The 22,225-nt window shown below is 38.4% G+C and overlaps 1 protein-coding gene across 1 annotated transcript in view; it reads right to left on the bottom strand.

The window, feature by feature from the left end:
* LOC149278801 (potassium/sodium hyperpolarization-activated cyclic nucleotide-gated channel 1-like) overlaps positions 1-22,225 on the bottom strand; it is a gene marked incomplete at its 3' end in the record, with an annotated part of 138,285 nt that overhangs the window by 99,379 nt on the left and 16,681 nt on the right. Inside the window, exon 2 of the mRNA XM_089501728.1 lies at positions 8,196-8,619. Coding sequence (XP_089357854.1) covers positions 8,196-8,619 — 424 coding nt within the window. The remainder of the gene's footprint in view (positions 1-8,195; positions 8,620-22,225) is intronic.

Genomic DNA, 22,225 nt, shown 5'->3' with positions numbered 1-22,225 from the left:
AGTTTTAAATTTAGCATGTGTGTTATAACCAAGATATTCCTTTTTTTTAATCCAATAGATTAATTTTTACTTGACTGGTGAATTCCTCAATTACTTACGTATTTATCATTTTCTCTACCATATATTCTTCACTACAACAATCACTTATTCCTTCTAACCCGCTGGGATTACCATTATCTGTTTGCTATATCCCTGCATGACAAATGCACATTTAAGTGAATAAAGAAATGTTTTTAAGTGGCTTAGCTGCCAATCCAGTCTCCCAATTTGCAGAAGGTTAAAACATCTTAATAATTATGCTGCTGTTAAATTTCAAATGTAACAATTATGTTTAATTTAAGACACTCATCCATCTCAGAACTAGACATAGAAAAAGAGACATAGAATTTGACGGCAGATGGGAACCATTCATCCCTTTTAGTCTGTTTTCCTGCTATAAAAACTAAAACCTTAATCAGTCCTTATATTCAGTGTAGACATATACACCCCATCTTCCAAACTCCCTACTTGGTTACATAAATACCTATCGATAAGTCAAACATTCATGTAAAGAGCCCTGCTTCAGCCATACCTCTAATCACACCCCCTAAAACAAAAGTGCCTATCTTTGGCCATTTTAAAGGATTGGATGTATGTGAGATATTATCTAATTAAATGGTTTGCGGTAAATATATTTGAAGTTACTCCTGACCTTATGACATTACATTTGTAGAGTACCGGCCAGGGGCTGAAGCAGCCCTGGCTGTTAAATGTCAGTGGCCGCCAAATAATGCATGGCTAGATACACACGGCTGCATGTTACATTTTTAAGCATCTGTTCATATGTAGCCACACTGGAGTGGTAGATTGGGTAAGTATGGGGACCTATTGGCCAGAGGCCCACTGGGCATTTACTCTATATGCCAGACAGCTGTCCCAGTCTGTATGTCACAACATGTGAATTCCTCTTTACGCAAACCCTTATTGATAAAAACCATGCATTTTGTAGAGACATGAAATGGTCATTTCTACTTTATTCCTATTGACCTTGAATGCAGGGCCGGCCCTACAATGGAGCCGACTGGGGCAATTGCCCCAGGCGGCACTTCAGAAGGGGCGGCACTTTGCCGCCCCAAGCGGTTTTTTTTTGGTTTTTTTGAAGCGGAGAAGAGAGAGAGGGGCACCGAGTGGTTTTCGCTTACCCGCTCGGCGCCCCTCTCTCTCTCCTCTGCGGCGAGTTTACCTGTTCGGTCTCGGTGCCGGCTTGTAATGCAGAGCGCCGGAAGTGACATGAATTTCCGGCGCTCAGCATTACAAGCCGGCACCGTGGCAGCACAGGGAGACTCGCCGCAGGACTGTTTAAGGGTAAGTACCGGTGGGGGGTGGGGTAGATAATGCCGCCCCCCCCCCGGCGTCGGCGGGGGGCGGCATTTTAAACTTCGCCCCAGGCGGCGTTAAGTCTTCGGCCGGCCCTGCTTGAATGTACTTGTATGAAGTGCAATCCAGCCATATACATTTTGTATTTAGCATGTTGTGACATGATGGGAATTAGGCCTAATATAGCAAAGAAAAATAAACGTTGCAAAATTCTATACAAGTACATTTACAAAAAAAGCATTTTGTAAAGTTTTTATTTTTGAAACCGGCAGTTGCTTCATGTTGATAAAATCCTTTTACGAGAGGAAAAATCATGCATGATGTATTAGGCTTCCCATAGTTATTGGACATATTCCACCAGGTACAAGATCAAAAGGAACAGCGGTAAGTGCAACCGAGGGTACACAACATCAGCCCCGACACCCACACACAAGCCTAGAGTGACTGGACACTTTCAGTGTTTGTGGACACGCTGCAGGATTTTAATGTTTATTTGGGTTCATCTCTGCTTGATTTCTCTTTCTATCCTCTCAATGCGGTTAGTAAAAATCAATCAATCTAAGGCTCTTAATAAATGTTGAAAGTCTATAACCAGAATTAACGGGTGGCCATATCATCAGCACAGCATGAAGCTGTAGATACAGAGACTAGTTGTGAGTTCTCTGATTTATAATATACTTTATTCAGCTTTTGCTTTTTCATTTATTTAAATGAAATTTGCTTTAACCAGACAGTCCAAAACAGTCCAAACATTAAAGTAGATCTTCCACCTTCCAAAATCCTTAACACTATCCTATACACTAAAATCTACCATAAGTGCTCTGAAAAATATCCCTCGTCTTATATTCAAGGTCATCTTATAATCAGACCTCAATTAGAGGTCTGACTACAAGACTAAGAACCAGATCCCCTGCAGCACTGCAGGGGACCTGCATCCTCCTCTCTGGCAGCTACTGCTGGCACTTCCTCTGGGGCTTCTATGACGGAGCGACAGTATCACATGACCTTCCTGTGCTCCACCATAGAAGCCCTGGCGGAAGTGCCGCCAGCAGAGGCGGTTCTCTGTGCCCATCCCGCAGCCGGTGAACGTTTGTGGGATGCCCACAGAAAATCTCCGCTGCTGCCAGCTTCTATGACAGAGCACCGGCGTGACATGACCTTCTGGTGCTCAGTCATAGAAGCCCAGGCGGAAGTACCGGCCAGCAACAGCGGAGGTTGTCTGCGCACAGACCTCCACCGGCTGCCCCCACTAGACACCAGGGAGTCTAAAGCATGGGGGACAAGTCTAGGGATGCATTGGTAAGTCGGGGCATGTGGGGGGTAAGTAAGAGTGGCATCAGGGGGTATAATGGTTTTCTGGAGGCGGAGTGGCATATAGGTGGTTAACAGGCATGTCATGGAGGCAGAGTGGCACATAGGGGGTTAAAAGGCATATCTGGGCACAGAGTGGCAAATAGCGGTTGTGTAAGGCATATCTGGGGGACAGATGTGCATAACTGGGGGCAGAGTAGCAAATAAAAGGAAATTTAAAAAAATTCAGTTTTCTCAATCATAGTTTTTATTAAATATGAAATAATAGTTTACATGTGAGTTAATATTTACTAGTAAAACATTTTTCCTATCGGGTAGTCTTATATTCTGGCTTTTTCTTTTTTTCCTAAATTAATATTCAGATATTGGGTGGGTCATCTTATAATCAAGCAAATACTGTATTTAGTGTCAGGTCTTCTGACTTAATAGTGTTTACGGATTACAATACGCACCTTTATATAACACCATCGGAGGAATTGGACTATCTCAGGATCTGCATGTGGGAATATCACCATACTTGGGATGTCTCCAGTTTAGTCAGAGGCTCAGAAGGGCCCTTTCTAAATATTTGTGAACCAACACAGGGAGACAGGAATGCAGCAGGGTCACCTAGTGTTACGCACATGACCCTGAGGTGAAACCAAAGCTGCTCGCACGGTGTGTATGCATGTGTTTCATGAATGTGTAAACTTTAGTGTGTTGGCATAGATATGTATGTGTAAGTGTGTTAGCATAGATGTGTATGTGTAATATATTGCAGAGTGTGTGGTGTTCGGCAAGGGGAAAATACAAGCTGTTTGTGGGCAGTGATGGCACAGACCAGCTGTTTGAGTGTAATGATGGTGCACAGATAAGCTGTTTGGGCACTGACACGCTAGGGCAAAGATGGCACAGTCATTCTGTTTGGGTGTTAGAATGGCAATTATAAGCTGCTTGGAGCAAAGGTGGAACTTACAAGCTGTTTGAGGGTAAAGGTGGCACTGTGGGACATTCTGCTTGGTGATGTGGGAGCCCCGGGGTAATTTTCACACCAGGGCCCTGTGGTTTATAGCTATACACCTGCTCTTAGAACAATGAATGAATAATTTCCTGGTATCCCGGTAGGCCAGCTCCATATGGTATGATTTCCCAGGTATAAAGTTCCCCATTATGATTATTCTTCCTCATTGTGTTCTCTCTTCTAATGTTAAGTTGATCATAGTGTATTGTGTCATGTTTGCCTCTATATGTCTGAAAACACAAGAAATCCTAAGACTCTTAGTTGTAACCTTCTTGTTGGCGCTATGTACTGACACTATGTGCCTTCTTTGTGTTTGTCTTATCTCTCTCCTGGTTCTATTGTGTGTATACTTGACTTTGTCATTCTGTCTCTCTTTTTTCTGTTTTGGTTCCTGAGTCTTCTTTTTTTCTGCGTATGTCTTGTTCTCTAAATAAAGTGTTTTTTCTCTTCCTGTGTTTCCTGCTGGGTTTGTATCACTATTCCAGTTGGCAACAATATACTGTGATATCATCAAAATTCAGCAGCACAGACAGGATTAACTGTCGAGTTATATAAAATCTGCAACATTTTTACTGTTCAAAATAACAAATAAGTTATATGGTAAGATGTCATATACTTGATTTCTCTGTTTAAGTTAAAGTGGATGGAATAGTATTATGGCAGAAAAATGCTATTTTGTGTCAAGCTGTATTATATATTAATAATTCATTAATTTTAAAACAGATTATAAACTTGATATTAATAATGTATTATTTTGAAGACAGAGATTAAAAAATTGATACGATTTTAGACATTGAACAAATGTTTCCACAAGAAAATAAAAAAAATTACTACAAAATACATCCCTCCATCCCATAAATGTCATTTTACATATTTATGAAAAAAACTGTAAATTAGATTTACTGAAATAATACTAGCTTATTGGACTCTCCAGCAAAAGGAATTTCCCCTGCAGCACTATAAATATTGAGGTCATTTTGGGTGATTTCTCATATGTTTCATATTTAGAATTGGTTTTGCTTTGTTGGTTTGACAAATAAAATATGTATTAAATATAGTATAATACACAAGAATGACTTTTGCAATTTTGCTTAGGTTGCAATAATTGTTTTTTTTAATGCACATCGCCAACCTTGCAGAAAATATGTATTCACACTCTGTTAATGTATAAAAGTTAAAGTATAAAAATATGCTGAGGGACATTAGAATAATTATTTATAAAATTAAAGAAAAAATCCTGAGGGATAATAGAGACTTTATGTCTGCAAATAACTGATAAAGGGGGTAAAACCGATTATCTTTTAGCAGCTTAAATAACTCTTATGGCATTTTATTAGACATGTGCCTAACAATCAGAGGAGGGGCATCAGGCAATTACCCCCCACCCCAAGAGCTGGGACAAAGTAGTAAGTCCAGAGGGCCAGAATTATCACTTTATGTTCTAAATTTTCATTGAGGAGACTGGGTTCAGCAGGGCCATTTAACATTGCATTGTGTGACCCCATGACATGAGTAGATTGAAACAGGCTGAGTAGATGCAGGGTAAGTGAGCTGCATGAGGGTTTGTGGATGGGTATATTAGTGTGTGTATTGGTGTGCTTGTGTGTCTGGGTTTATTTGTGTGTTGGTATGTTAGTGTATTTGTTTCTCACTTATGTTAGTGTGTCTCTGGGTATGTTAGTTTTTGTTAGTATGCAGCAAAGCATAATGCCGCCTGGGGTGAAGTTTAAAGTGCCCCCCCCATAATCTACCCTTGCTCTGCCGCCCCCCAATTATCTACCCTTCCTCTCCCTACCTCCCTCCCTATTATCTACCCTTCCTCTCCCTCCCTATTATCTACCCTATCCCCCCCCTTTGTACTTACCTTTCAGCAGTCCTGCGGCGAGTCTCCCAGTTCGGTCTCGGTGCCGGCTTGTAATGATGAGCGCCAGAAATGACGCCATCTTCCGGTGCTCAGCATTACAAGCCGGCACCGAGACCGAGCTAGAGGCCTCGCAGAGGAGAGAGAGGGGCGCCGAGCGGGTAAGCGAAAACCACTCGGCACCCCTCTCTCTCCTCCGCTTAAAAAAAAAAAAAAAAAAAAAAAAAAAAAAAAGGGCTTGGGGCGGCAAAGTGCTGCCTCTGTGAAAGTGCTGCCTGAAGCAATTGCCCCACTCTGCTCCATGGTAGGGCCGGCCCTGTTAGTATGTGCCCCTGGGTATGTTAGTGTGAGTGTCTGGTTGTGGTAGTTTGAATGTTTGGGGAAATTGTCATATGATTACAATATACATATCGATTCAAGGTCAAAGCAAATAACTTTCTTTAAAGAACTCCAGCTGACAAAGTGAGATCCCATGAGGTTGAAAATAACATAAAAAATTGCTTTTTATTTACAGCAGAAATGTAAATTCTGATACTTTGATGAGTTTGTTTTTCAGTGACATAGATACACATATAATTAAAAATTAGGAATAGTCATGTCATTTGTTTGCCTTTTTGCTCAAGTTTGCCTTATTTAGCAGTGCTCTTCCAAGACTCATTGCTTTCATGCAGAGTGTTTCTATATGAAATCCTCTGCAAGGAGCATACTTCTCCGTCTGATGACCTGTGAGCGCTAGCATGTTAGATGCGTGTTAGCTGAGTTCAATCCTAAACCTTGCAACCAGGGAAAAATAATTTGGGAGCTTGGAAATAAGCACTCCTACCGATGAATGGGCATTAGACCCGCGTGAGCAGTATTTCTAAATGCAATGTTTCTTGTTTGGCATTCGGATAGCGATCAATGACGCAAATGTAGACTTATTTTACAGGCACATGCTAATAATTTTAGGCATTACTGCCCCTTTAAGTCAATTAATTCTCTAATAAAGCAACTTTTCTTTCAAAATGTATTCCTGCTTTATAAATTCTTAAACAAATGAAATCAGTATTTCGTCATATAATTCACTTTGCTTCAAAAATCCAATAGTGAATTTATAATGTTGCACATTTAGCATAAAGCCATGTGAAATTAATAAAGCCATGCTCCCAAATGTACCTAGATGTAGATAGATTATCTATTTATCTTAAAATTATTTCCTTAACAGTAAATTCAGTTAATTTATAGATCTGACTCATGTGCAAGAGGTAATAAAAGCATAACCTCGGCAATTAGGAAATAGTCATTATAAATCACATAAAAATGAGTCATTAGAAAACTGACACAGTCCGTGTTTTTGGTAGGTGCAGCGGGCACGATATCCAAAGAAGAAGTACTCAGAATTAACCGATATTTGGGGTTTTTTATTTGAAAGGTATTGTGTAAGCTAGATATCAATTACATTTCTGTAGTCCTTTTACCATCTCCAACTGATTTAATTATGAACCCTTATTATTGTTGACATTGAGATGGTTCCAAGGACTGTTGACAAATTATATCTGTCATTGTGGAATGAATTTACACCGTTAATATTAAAAATGGATATATAGCCGTATTGGCACAAGTGTCTAATATACACCTCTGAGGTCACTATAACTCTTTTCCTATGTTGGCCCAATAAAGGTATCGACTTTGACTACAGACTCCATCAATTGGTTGAAACATATTAAAATGTGGTGATATATATCAGCTGATACACTTCCTCCTACTCAATCAATGTGAGTGTCAGACGTCACCCTGACAGAGGTTAATAAAGTATGTAGCTTGGTAAGGTTCATGGTACCTTAGGCATTGTCCTTAGTCCTTCATCGAAATGCGTCCGGTGATTTTGCCTACCCAAGCAAGCACCCTAACACCTACTTGCATTCCACAAAAAAACCAAAAACAATAACTACTTTGGCTTAAGATATAATGATATTTAGAATGCAGCAAACCGTCCATACACATAAGGTTCTAGCTTTATGAAAAAAAATGATTTTCCTCTGTTTATTCTTTATTCAATGAAAATTGGAGTTATGTAGTTTTACGTATGAGCTTTCTAAATCCATCCGCTACAAAACATCTGTTTCCTTCTTCATTGGTGATTCCACATTTTCCACCCAATTTACTATTTCAAGGATATATGAAATTCTAACAAGCACTTCCCTAAGCAGGTATAAAAATATTTTTTTTTAAAATCAAATTTTCACAGGTCCATCAAACTGATCTACAGGTTTGTAAATAGTGTTAAGTAGGTTATGCCTCTATATTGGAACAGTTGTGATATGGGTCTAAAGAAGAAGCAAAAAGTCTTAAATTCATAGGAAAAATCAGGTGGCTAAAGAATACTTTAAAAGATGTTCTAGGTAGATAGAGTGAATTAGGTTGCGTTAAAATAGTTGTTAACTGTCTTTTTTTGAACATAATAGTCTGTGAGACACATGTCCCAACCAACGATTAGTCGGCGGTTTCGACAATTTGCATAAACAAAGCATTGCGCATGCACAATATAGGCTTTAATTTGGGAGCAACCTGGTGGAGCATGAAACAACAAAACTTCCCATAATCCATATTACAATCACAAGCTATCCCAACAGCGCAGGACAGAATGTTGGCAACTTTAATGAATGAATACTGATTTATTGGTCTTACCTCTTCCCACTGATGAATGTATCGAATTAATCTTGAAAGTCTTAGGAGACGCAGTAAACTGAGGATTTTTGTAAATCTCACAATGCGTAGAGCTCGTGCAGTCTTGTATACCTCTGAATCCATCCCTTTCTCTACAATGAGAAAGATATAATCCACTGGAATTGATGAGATAAAGTCAACTACAAACCAGCTCTTTAAATAACTCATTTTTATGACTTTTGGATCAAGTATTATTTCAGAATTGTCTTCAATGACAATCCCAGTTCTAAAATTCATGAATAAGTCAAATAAAAAAACAGTGTCAGACGCAACGTTGAAGATAATCCACGGCGTTGTTGTTTGTTCTGTGAAGAATGTTATTCCGACCGGAATTATGACAAGATTTCCGACCATCATAATGAGCATTATCAGGTCCCAATAAAACCTGTGGGGGGGGGGAAAGAGTGAAATATTCAAACTCAGAACTTTACATCATGTGTATTTATTTTTTTTTATTACATTTGCATGATAATAAAAGCAACTACTGTATTTTGTATGAATGCACTTTAATGAATCATTGTCCTAGGCAATCAAAAGCTGAGAGCAGCATAATTTGAGACATTCACATACACTGTCATTTAGCAAAATGAGAAAACATGAATAGTATGAATCTTGTGTCTCCAGCCCCTCAAGCATCAATTCTGAAGTAAAATTGAGATTTCACTAAGCACCAGGCTGCCAAGCTAGGTCCATGATGTTATCTTCATAGATTTAATACATCACAGTAACACTGCATAATATATATACATATAAATATATATATACATACATATATATATATATATATATATACATATACACAATATATATACACACACACACAGTGTTACACTGCAATGCAAAAGCTTGGGGTAACGTAAAAAGCTATTTTGGTCCAAAAAATGTAGACGTTGTTAATATTGTAAATTACTATTGTAACTGGAAATGGCTGTTTTTTATTGGAATATCTTCATAGGTGTACAGAGGCCCTTTCACTCCCATCACTCCTGTGTTTAAATGGCATGTTGTGTGTAATGGCATAATGTAATGTATGAGTATGTGTAGGAGTGTGTGCGTGGCCTCAGGGCTCGAGAGGGTCTTATGAGTATAACGGCATCCACCCCAAACAAGCTATCATATAATTCTTTTATGATATTTTTTATTTCTTTGAGGCATACTTGTGAATTGTTTCTGTTTTGTTTATGGGGACATAGGGGAAGCAAAAACAGGCAACTGTGGAGGAAGAAATCGTAACCTCATATAGAACAGAAAGGGGAGGCAGGAATCATATGGGCCTGAAAAGTGAAACAGTGGGAGAAAGAAACAAGAAATAAGACAGCTTTTAACAGCTATCAGGACACACATTACAATGATGACCACCTCATTAATCATTTTTGCCACAAAATACATGGAGAATGGGACACATGCACACTGCTGCAGAATATATAAAGCAAGTATAATATAACAGCAGTTGGGATTTATTGCTGTCCAAAACATGTTGGAGTATAACTTCTGTGTGTTTGTGTGGTGGGAGGTCATACTTTGGGGTTAGAACCAGGTCAGGACACTTGGCTGATAATCATGATCATCATGGATGTTACAGTTCGATAACGACGCAGAAAGCTGGGCCTGACTTTGAAATGGAAGATGAAAGTAGGTGCCTGTTTTGGTCATTTTTACAGCTTTTTACATTTTGGCGAACCTATTTGAGGAAGTAAAATGAAGTTGGATCTGAATACTACACACATTAAACTAACACTACACCAGGAAAACACTGCCTGCTGAATAATGTATAGCTTTCTTAAGTGTACATGTTTGTTGGTGACTTGTAAAAACACGTTAGTCATACAAAATGAAATGCATATTGCTAAAAAAAAAATTCCATAACAACCCCGCAAGTACTACAATGAAAAAAGAAAAAAGTGGAATGAATAAAGGTTTGAGGTTTAAATTCTTTCCCAGTTTCTGTGAGCTTTACTTGTAGGTGAGTGTGTATAATAATATTTTACACTCACACTCGTAATCACACTTATACTTTTCTGTTTGACAGACACTGATTTGAATAATCAGCTTGGAAAACACTTTGAAGTGCGTATGGGCCGCAGGAGAACATCAGTCAGACCATCTTACTTGGGTTTATCTTGGATAGGCTAGATTGTAAGCTTTGCGAGTGTTGTCTTTACATAATGTGTCAGTGTGTTTAAGAAGTCAGTTCTAGTTTTGTCATATTCTTTGAATGTACGTACTATAAAAAGTGCCGCGTCGTGTTGGTGCTATATAAATTAAATAATGAATATTCAGGCTATTATTATTATTATTATTATTATTATTATTATCTTTTATAAAGCACTGACAATTTACGCAGCGCTTCTTACAATACATATATTGAAGCGGTATGACTAGAGTGGACAGTCTAAGACAAACCGATTGAGTAGGGGAGTATCTGTTTATGAGAGCAGAAATGTATGGAGGAGCAGTGTTATTGGGGGGTCAGTGTTATGGAGGGCCTTATTTGTTAGTACAAGGATTTTAAATTTTATTCTATAGGTTTCACAGAGTCTGGAAGCAGAAAAAGAGCTGCGTGCAAGGAAGATAAGCCTAGTGGAAGCATTTAGGACAGACTGCAGAGGAGAGAGTCGAGACAGTGGAGTGCCAACCAGAAGAGTGTTGCAGTAGTCAAGACGGGAAATGATAAGTGAGTGAACCAGAGTTTTTGTGGATTCTTGTGTGAGGAATGGGTGGATGCGAGAGATGTTTACAGTTCATCATTTACCCCCGATTTCACTATTCTTATATACTCTACATCAGAATTTAAATATATAACTTAAAACTTAATTGAAAAGCAGAAGTTTGCATACTGACTTGTGTCGTTTCTTAGAATGTGACATTAAACAACTTTTTGTCATGAGTGGTCCTGAGTTCTGCTTTTTTTTGTTTTTTAGCATGGCATACTTGTCCTTTTATTAGTTTACATAATTGTGCAATTACAGCTCCACTGGGAAACGTTCATTAAAATATACTGTTTAATGGTGTGTGACGAGACAATGTGTGATACACTGGTTTTGGGATTTCAGATGAAACTTTCAGATTTCATTAACCTTTTTTAAGAACAAACAGCAACTTCTAAGGGAGCACATGGATTCATGTACATGGCTTGATTATGATCACATTATTTCAATAAGTGATAGTATTGAGAAACCAATTAAGAATAGCTCTCAGAACTATCTCTTTGAAATCACATAACAGATGTGTACAAATACACACATTACTTAAGCAACCATTATAGAAAGTATTTATGGGATGTAGGCATACTTCTGTTTGGTAACGTATTCAGTATTGGGGCGCATTTAAAAGTCAATTTGCGTGTATCCATATTGCTTCCATATACCACCATTACAGTTAAAGGTTTAGCGCGTTGGTATGTGAAATTTCCATGTCTGCCAAGTTGCTTTTTTTTAAAGTTTGTAAGCAACCTTGAGAAAATTGCACTATTTTAAGTGCATCTTTTTTAGAAAAAAAAGGTTTATTTGTCATGAACCTATGATTGCACTTCCATTTCTAAAAAGTTGCAGAACTAAGAATTCATTTTAGTTTACAATTTGAATCAGCTGACAAGTGTCCCAATATAATTTTCACTTAATGTCGACAACACCTATACCAAGCTGGCCTTGAGTTCTCTACCTTCTTTTTCATGTGCTCCATGAGCCATGGTCTTGGGCAGAACCGGCCTTAGGTGTTCTGGCGCCCTGTGCGGACTACTCCTCTGGCGCCCCCCATCCCCAAAAAAAGAAAGGAGAAAGATCTTGTAACAAAACTCCCCTTTCTCACTATCTATCCCCTCTCCCCCTTTATCACTATCTACCACCTCTGCCCCTTCTCACTGCCTTCCACCCTCTGCCCCTTCTCACTGCCTTTCCCCCCTCTCACTATCTACCACCTCTGCCCCTTCTCACTGCCCCCCCTGCCCCTTCTCACTGCCCCCCTCTGCCCCTTCTCACTGCCTCCCCCCCCTCTGCCCTTCTCACTGCCCCCCCCTCTGCCCCTTCTCACTATCTACCCCCTATCCCTACTTCTCATTATCCTTACTTACCTTGTTGAGTCCTGCGGTGGGAGCGGAAGGCGTCCATCTTCCCGCTCTCCCGCAGTGCGCTCTTCACATCTGAGCTCCAGAATATGACATCATATTTCGGTGCTCAGCATGAAACGCCGAGCGGTTGCTGAAAACTTCACAAGCGACCGCTCGGCGCCCCTGCCCGGGACTTAAATTAAAACATTGTTGTTTTTTTTGTTGCTTTAACTTTATTTAACATCCTCCATGTTAAATAAGTAAAAAAAAACGTTATTTAACATGGAGGATGTTAAATAAAGTAACAAAAAAACCCCTGATGTTTTAATTTAAGTCCCGGGCAGGCGCCTCTGTTGCCATGGCGCCCTATGCGGCCGCACAGATCGCACACCCCTAAGACCGGTCCTGGTCTTGGGATATGGATTGTGAGGTTGGCCACATGAAAGATAAAGGTGGGTGTGAAAAGCAGGAATCACAAAATGAATAAAATGTTGCGCTGCGTAAACTGTTGGCGCTATATAAATAAAGGATAATAATAATAATAATAATAATAATAATAAAATGGAAGATCAGTGGACTGAGCTTTACTCCACTTCCATTAAATGAAGAATAAGAGCACTATTCTACAAGCCTGTTCTTTGCAACTAGTTAACAACCATTCACTACTATAGGAAGAGGACATTTATTGGAAGGTTGGCCATTTGTTATTTAATCACACAAGTCGATAGAAGGGATAATAAGAAAAAACGAATTGTGTTTAGAAGGATTTGGGGTTACTGACTGAACAGGACCTCTTGTATGTAGAAGGAATATGTTCTCATTTGAATAATGCAAAAGAGCTCTGCCAATTAAAATGCTTTCAGCAAGATATGCAGTGGCAATTAGAATGATTATTTTTTTTATTCATGCACTATTAAGTGATTTGAGTCTCCCAAGAAAATCTTATTTTGATTGCATTTAACAATTAACATGATTACCACGCTGTAAGATGTATATTTGATTTGCAAAAAATTGTGCACAAAAAGTGGAAAATATAAATTAAGGGGAAAAAGAAGACAAAATGAAATATAACTATTGGAAGAGTAGTGATATATATCAATTAAACTGTATTTCACCATAGGTTGGTTCTGTCATTAAAAATGCAGACAGAATACATCCATTCTTTTGCAGCCAAGATCATATCTTGTATCACACCAAGATGTTCAAACTCTAAGTCAAGCTCTTATCAGAAACTGATCTTTAGAGGGTTCCCTCTACTTAGAAGGTGATTCCCTAGAGGAGGTTTGTCACGGAACTGAATAGTCTGTACAGGTTTTCCAAAAGGAAAACCTGTATGTCCCGTTACCGGGCTTGGAGGCGTGGACGGCAGAGGGACAGCTTCTGGGTCGGGGCAATATGAAAAAGGGGTATAACATAAAAACTGGGTACATAGGGGGTCCACAGACAACAGATGGTTCCAACACTTGGGAAAACTACACCGAATGTATATGAGAAATGTTCAGTAATATTTTCCTTCTCAACTTAGTTCACCGGTATTAGCTTCCTAGTTAGGCCGAAATGGGTTGCAGGCGAACAAGTGGTTGGGCCGGTATAATATCCACAGCGGTGTACCTGAAGGGACGAGTCTGTCACAAGGTTCTAACAAAAATATTCCATTCTTAACTACTTATTTGTATAATAGAAAATATCAATAAAATAGTCACAAAAATACTTTAATGGCTAAGTCTCTCATGACCAATGATGTAGGAATATACTCAATATGGCAATAATGCCAGAACACATTGGAATGTCTACCTAGACATCCAGAATTGTCACGGACCCAAACTCAAATGAGAGCTGCATGCTCAGCTGAAACTACTAGGTTTGCTTCCAGGTTCCCACCAAACGGAAAAATCCTGCAGAGCAGATCATTGAACAACTTGGCAAACACAAAAAACATGGGTAATTGAATTGCTACAGATGGGTACAGTGAGGGATGAGACACACTGAAGCAGACTCAATGGACTTGGTACTTAGTGAATAGAAGACATGTTCTGTGGTGATCAGTGATAGAAATCATTGAAAATAATTGATCCGTGCATTTCGAGAAAAAATAAAGATTGACAAGAGAATTAGTGTAATGTGTATGAACATATCTTTTATGGTATGAAGAGTACTGCGGATTGATGGTATACTGATTAAATTAGCACACAGAACTTAATGAGTACTCAGTTTTTCAAGAAAAATATATTTCATGTCGTATAGATGCCCTGATGCCATGTATCAATAAACTATGGATATTCTGGAACACATGCAACAGCATCTACTACAGCTCCAAAGCGCCATTGTGAATTGTTTTATGGCTTAGCATAGCTTTTGTGGCTCAAAATAGGCCTATTTTTTTATTAAAAAGTATAATTTTGAGCATGAAAATCTCTCTTAATCCGGTAATATGTCATTCCGCGTGATTTGATTTAAAAAGCAGAGGTCTTTTCAGGATTTGACATAGGATTAAGGATTTTCTCACTTGAGACAAAACGTTTACCACGTGATTAATCTAGGCCACGATATCTAACAAAACTGTGAATCACACAGATAGGAGTGAATAGCAGTATTCCGTACTACCTGGAATCACTGAGACCTAAAGTCTCAGAAGCTTCAGTAACACGTGCGATGCCTATATGATTGAAATCATAACCAGCAGTGTGTTGTAAAATATAGATAAATCTCACATTTTGCCCAAATGAGTCATTAAGTAAATATTACATTCTTGCAGAAAATGTAGGCTTGAATGCGCCATTGTATATATGTATGCATATACATAAAAAAAACCCAGTTTTCATATAGGAGGGGTAAGGGGGTCGAGCCCCGCTTGGGTGGTGGGGCATGCCATGCATTTTGGGTCTGGATTGACCTGACGGGTGGGACCAGTCTGATATGCTAATAGAGAGTTCTCCTCTGTAATGGTTCACGTGAGCAAAAAATGATGGTGCCGCTCCCGAGTAGGTATCTTTTTATAGAACCGGTTATTTTAACACTGTCTGTTCTCGGTCTGAGATGAGGCTCCCATGTTGTTTTTCTTCACAGTGGGTGGTGGGGCTAGCCATGGAAGGGGTAGGGTGAGGGCTTGCAGAACTAAATGGGAAGTAGGTAGCTACAAGTTAAAAGGCTGCCGGAGAGTCCCAGATATCAGCTATGATACCCTGATGCCCCAACGTTTATTTGAAAGCTCCCAGTTATGCCAGCAGCAATCTCAGGCCCGTGAAAGAACACTGTTACCAAAATCTGTTGCTAATCTCATGCATTGTCTTGGGGTTCAGGACCTAGCCAACTTCAACAGATCTTTAATACGTCTTATCACACGTACACGCTGCAGATGTTATTACGAGTAATAAAAGGTGCAATGTTGGCTAGTCTCCTTTTTATCCTATAGATACATTTAGAAAAACAACATTTATATTTACACATTTTAACATAAAGGCTTTCGTTGTATCATCTGTCTCTCTATGTCTTTATACTGATGGGCACATAATAAATTATGCCTTGGTAAAATGTTGAATTCGATATTCAATTCAAAAGCTTCTGATTATGAGAGGTGCAAAATAGACTTTTTCCAGTCATTCCACCCAGAAATTAAAAAGAGAGGATGGGCAAACAGCTGCTAGAAGTGAAGCCCATAGCTGCCAGCGGTCTAAAATTTCCCAGGACAGTCTCAATAACATCGCTACAATTTCAGTCATATCATTTCCAATATTGCTATAATGTTATAATAATTACATTTTTTATGTGATATAGGAAATAAGAATGCAGCATTATTCAAAACTAGTGAAATTTAAGTCAAACCTGGCTCAGCGTTAAAACAATTTAGAGAAAACCAAGACAATAACATTAAACAGAAGGCTGGCTGGTGTCAACTGAAAAATACCAAACCTGTTTCTAACATATGCTTCACTTAATGTATAAATTCCATACCTAGCAATAATGTCAATAGATACTGCATGACCCTGATCGGATCCCAAGCAATTATGTTTGTTTGTTTATTTAAAAAAAAATAACTAATACAATTTATTTTGCTATGACCCAATCCTCCTTTATCATTCTTTAATATATACTACAATTCTTAAAATAACATGGTGATTGCATTTGGAATTATTTCAAACCCATGCCTAAAAAAATGAAAAAAGCAATGCAAAATGCAAAAACGTTGGGGTTTTTTTGCCGTAGCAGTGCACAAAACGGAAGGTGGAGGATTTTTCTTTAAGAAAAGGTAAATGAAAACAGAGGTAGATCCCTTGTGGGGTATTGTATGTAAAGATCGATTGCAGCTTGCAATTTTAGGAAGAGATATATAATTTTTGGTGTCTTTAGACACAGAACATAGATCTTACACCCCAACTATAGGCAAAGAAAAAGAAAGAAAACAGATAATATTGCTTTTTTGGAAGCGTGAAACACCATGAGAGATTGAATTAGCAGTAATTAGTTGCAACAAAGTAAGTTTCTGAACGTAAAATGGACTTCGATATTCATCTGAACCGAAAGATCAGGAAACTAAATTTGTTGTTGGAAAACAAGTGGACCAAGAGCAAAATGAAACATTTGTCCAAGTCGTTTTTGGTCCAATTGCACAAATTTGTCTAATTTTTAGAATTCTTTAGGGCAAATTTAAATTTAGAAAACATAGATATATGTGATTCTTTTTTTTGGTTCAAAAGTGGATATTTATATAAACAAGTTAGCAAGGGCATTTTTGAGCCTATTACAGTGTAACCTAACTGACCAGACTCAGGTAATGCCATTCACACTAAAATGCTTACACTTGCAAAGAAACTCATCTATTCATTACTTTTTAAGTTGCTTGAGGGCACATACAAGTGCAGCCGATCTTAAAATGAAAACTCGAATGTCCTCACCTGCAACTCTAAAAAAAGAAAATAAGCATTTAAAAAAAATTAACTCCATTTAACACTTACAAATCCCCCCCCCCCCGCTGTCATCCTGTGCCTCTCTCAATGCCTTCACCCAATGCCAGGTGGTATAGGTGATTAAAGTACAGTTAACCCTTTATAGAGGCATGGGGCCCAGCAATGCCTCTTCCATTAAACTGTCCGGCCTGTAGGATGCAGAGGGTTATCAGTTACTTGGTTTTCATTTTGGTGTCCAATTTAGTTTACCCCTTGCCTACAGACCTAGGTTTTTATCTCACCCTTCTTCTATCTCACTCTTGCTAGGCTTCTGGTGAACTAACAACAAGACCTAATTGGCAAACAGAAATTAATTGCAGATTTTTGATGGTTTGCTATGGCACACCAAGCCTCATCATTACAAACCATGTTATTATCTTAGAAACTTTCAAGGGGAGAAAACATACCAGCACCAAATAAGTGCGTTAATTACTCCCCGGCTTCCCTTGTGTTGTTGCTGGCAGAACATTACCCTCAATGCTATATTTTGCCATTTGTATTTTTATGTCTTGAGTGCATTATTTTACATTTATCAACATTAAACAGAAATTGCCACAGTCTCAGCCATTTTTCTAATTTATTTATATCATTAACAATGTGGTGTATTCCACCAAGAATGTCTATCTACTAGACTTGTACAAATGGACCAAAAAAGATTCAGACACATTTTTCATTTAGTTTTTTTGCTCCATTCATTTCCAGACAATGAATTTAGTTTCTTGCCCTTTCAGAGAAAATTCCGAGGGCTTTTTCCATTTGGAAATGCTCTCTCACACTCACGCTCTCTGACACTGTAACTCCATCTCCAACCAGGCTCTGCATTTTTGCAGAAATTCACTGGGAGGTCAGGTTCACAGAGAAGCGGATGAAGAAAGTAGACACATAGAGCAGTGAACGAAGAAAGATGACAAGTAGGGTCAAGGGTGGAAGCAAAGCTGCGGGGGAAAAAAGACAGGGACACGGAAGCAGTCGGCCTGGAAGATTGGGAACATTTGTTGCTCTATGCTTAGTTTTCGTTTGTTTTGTTGGGGGGTCCCTACTTATTTCCTGAGCATTTTCAGAGAATCAGAATGCACAAGTCCACTATCTTCCCTGATGCAGACAGACCTTAGCTGTGAAACCTTTGTAATAGTTTTCGATCAGGCACCCCACTAGTAACAAGACCTTCCTCTGGATAAATACCATTAAATACAACCTTCTGCTTCCTGTCATTCAACCTTTGCCTTATCCATTAAACTACTTTAACATCCAAGCTGCAATTTTTAATTTGTCAGATGTTTTACTGAAAATTACATAGGCTATATCTAGTGCCTCTCCTATGTCATAACATTAATTAGGTTAGTTTGACAAGATCTCCCTGCAATAAACTCATTTGGGTATCTTTATAGATCCCCTGGAACTCTCACGCAAGTCAGCAATGCAGCTGAATAACTTAGTAACGGAACATTAACACAAATAATAGCAACTAGACCTCTAATTTGCTTTATCACCAGTTCCTAAGGAGCAACTTTATTTTGCTAAGGTCTTAACTCTACATTCTATATTTTGTCTATGGTGGATCTGACTTCATTGTTACCTTATTTTCCCTTTATCAGCACATATTGTGATTGTTTCCTCTAATGATTCTTATGATTATGATTAAAATTTTTGGGTTGCATTTTTAAAATTAGCCTTGTTGAACCCATAATCTGCCTTTTCCCTTAAACCTTTTTTGTCCTAAAGTTGATCCAGTACAGTATATACACAGATGTGGAATGCAGAGAAGTTTCAATTTTAACTCATTTGATAAAACGTTCACGCTTTCTTGATGGTGGCCATGATGTGGGCTGGATGACCTTCAAAAAAATGCAAAATGTGAGATTTTTGCAGTGGAAGCCATGACACATGTACAATGAGTTTCAGTATTTCAAAAAGGAATCTTGGTATATCACATTCTCTGGAAAGAAATTCCACACATTCTGGACAATAACTAAACCAGCGTTGCCTTATTCATACCCAGCAAACTGAAATTTAGGGGAATGAATAGTAACTCAATACTGTGACATTTTGCATTTGAAAGTATGGATTTTGCATTTGAAAGGTAAGCCCTTTTTATCCTTTGGAGTCATTAAGCTGCATGTTTAATACATGGGACTCCTTATTTTAGTGCTAATAGCTGGTTTCTCCAGGGTCTCATATTACTAAATTATAGACTTGTGCATTCGGATTTATATCAGTTCTTACGAATCTCTGTAAACGAGGAGGGATCCCTAACAAACCAAATGAAAATGCAGCAAAGAGCTCTGTATTTTCATTAGAATTTTTTTTTTTTACTCACATTCTCTCGCACTATCTCTGAATGTCTCCCTACCTTCCCCGCGACTGCTTCCGTGTCCCTGTCTCATTGCCACGCAGCTCCACTTCCTTTCATTTTTGTTCTTCTGTCTTCTGTTTTCTTTGTCCGCTGCTCCAAAAAGTCTTCTTTCTTTGTCCACTTGTCTGTAGACAACTGGACATGGCCTCCTGGTGAATTTTCCCAAAAGGGCCATAGATGCTTGTGTTTTTCAGTAAATCTGTCTTTATTATTCTGGCCTCCCAGTGAACTTCGGGAAAAGGGCAGAGCCTCCAGACACACCCGCTCCCCTATTCCTCCAATCAGGAGGATACTATATTAGGGAAACCAGGCAATCGCTCAAAAAGAAGATGAACCTTCTGCATCAGTGCTTCACAAATATCAATAAAAGTCCAGTAGACCATCACTTTAACTGAAAATCACATAATCACAGACATTCTTTTTTACACATAAAGGAAACAGGTTCATGTCTCATTGTGATAAATAACAAATTGTGTGGCGCCTTTTTACACATCAGAGATTCCTCTGAGTTAATTACCATTTCCTTGCTCTTCCTGCATTGATGTAATATCACTAAGATCATATTACATAAAATACAAACCTTTGGTCCCTTAAGGGATTTCTCCATCTACTTTTCACCTATATGTTCCTGTTTTGAAGAAGTGTCCTCAGTGACCTCAAAGCTTGTGTTAAATACTATAGTTATCCAGTAAAAGAATCATTTGTACAAAATTTTTGGGTTTCTTTGTTGCAAGAGTACCATGACTCCTGTCTATTCTGCCGGCTAACTCTGGTACCTCCTCAGACAGAAACAAATCTAAAATCACTGTAAGATCCCACATTTTTCACATTTAAAAAAAGCATAAAATCCCCTGTAATTCTAATTTAAATGTTTCACTTTTAGTTTAAAAGCACAATCACTATAACATGTTATGGTTTATGTTAATATTTTTGTCTTTTTACTTAAAACCTTGTAGAATCTTATAACCAAATTACCTGTTTAGATCTCTTATTCTCGTATTAAAAACATATTTTTTTTAATGTTTAAAAAAAATATTTGTAGTTATCATGGTTCAAATAAAACTTCATGGAAATGTTGATATTAAACAGAAAATATCACTTGCTAATGTTGGGAAAACACAACTTATAGTAGTACAGTATCTGTCTCACATTTCCTATCAAGCACCTTCCGCCTCTTAACATTCAGCCTACCTATTTACAGTGGTGTCGGCATGGGGGCAGAGGGGACCATGGCCCCCTACGTCATGCTGTGCCCCACCGTGTGCCCCCTAATTGAAACGCCCACTCAGGAATACGTTTTCAGAAACTGCTTGGCGCCCCTCGCTCTCCCTTGCGAGGCCTCTGTTTTACACTTCTGTAAGGTAAGTGAACTACAAAGGGGGGAGAGGGTAGATAGTGAGATAGGAGGGGAGAGGGGGTAGATAGTGAAAAAAGAGGGTAGTAAGAATATTTAAATAAAGAGTGAGGATGAGTATGGATTAAAGTATATGAAGTGTGTGAATGAGTGAGGGTATGAATTAATGTGTGTGTGAATGAGTGAGGGTATGAATTAATGTGTATATGGAGTGTGTGAATGAGTGAGAGTATGAATTAACGTGTGGATGAATTGTCTGAATGAGTGAGTATATAAATTAATGTGTGGATGTATTGTCTGAATGAGTGAGAGTATGAATTAACATGTGGATGAATTGTCTGAATGAGTGAGAGTATGAATTAATGTGTGGATGAATTGTCTGAATGAGTGAGAGTATAAATTGATGTGTGGATGAATTGTCTGAATGAGTAAGAGTATGAATTAACGTGTGGATGAATTGTCTGAATGAGTGAGAGTATAAATTAATGTGTGGATGAGTTGTCTGAATGAGTGAGAGTATAAATTAATGTGTGGATTAATTGTCTGAATGAGTTAGTGTATGAATTAGTGTGTGGAAGAATTGTGTGAATGAGAGAGAATCAATGAATTAAGGAAAATACATTAATGAATATGTATAAATGATTTGTGTGAAAGAGTGAGAGAATAAATTATTGTGTGAATTAATTATGTGAATGAAAGTGTGAATTAGTGAGTGACTGTAAATGTGTGTAACAAAGATGGCACAGGTAGCATGTTTATGGGGAAAAGATGTCATACGCTGGGCTGTTTGGAGACAAAGTTGACTCATGCTGGACTGTTTGGGGACAAAGATAGCACGTCCTATGTGTGTTATCTGAGTGCTGGTCAGGTTCTATATGGGCAGTGTGGATGCAAGGGCTGGCCTTTGTGGTGTGAAACCTGTGATCTGTGCCTCTAAATTAGGGGGTTTTAGCTATTCCTTTAATGCAGAGTTTTTATGTGAATTCCAATTGATCTATACCTGCAAAGCTGGGTTTTTGTGTTATTCTGTTTCCATACATTATTTATATATACCTGCAAATACAAGGTTTGTATGTCTTATTGAGTTGATCAATACCTGCAGTGCTGTTTCCATGTGTTGTTTATTTGATCTATTCCTTCAGTGCTGAGTTTACATGTCATTTGTAATTGATCTATACCTGCAGTGCTGGGATTGTGTGTTCTGTTGATCTATACCTGCTATGCTATGTTTCCATACATTATTATTGTATACCTGCAAATACAGTGTTATTCAGTTGATCTATAATTGCAACTACA

The sequence above is a fragment of the Sceloporus occidentalis genome, unplaced genomic scaffold, assembly GCF_023333645.1.
Source record: "Sceloporus occidentalis isolate IW3139 unplaced genomic scaffold, rSceOcc1.0.p SCAF_180, whole genome shotgun sequence".
Lineage (NCBI taxonomy): Eukaryota > Metazoa > Chordata > Lepidosauria > Squamata > Phrynosomatidae > Sceloporus > Sceloporus occidentalis.
The sequence above is the reverse complement of the archived record's forward strand: the minus strand, read 5'-3'. Positions and strand labels throughout refer to the sequence as shown.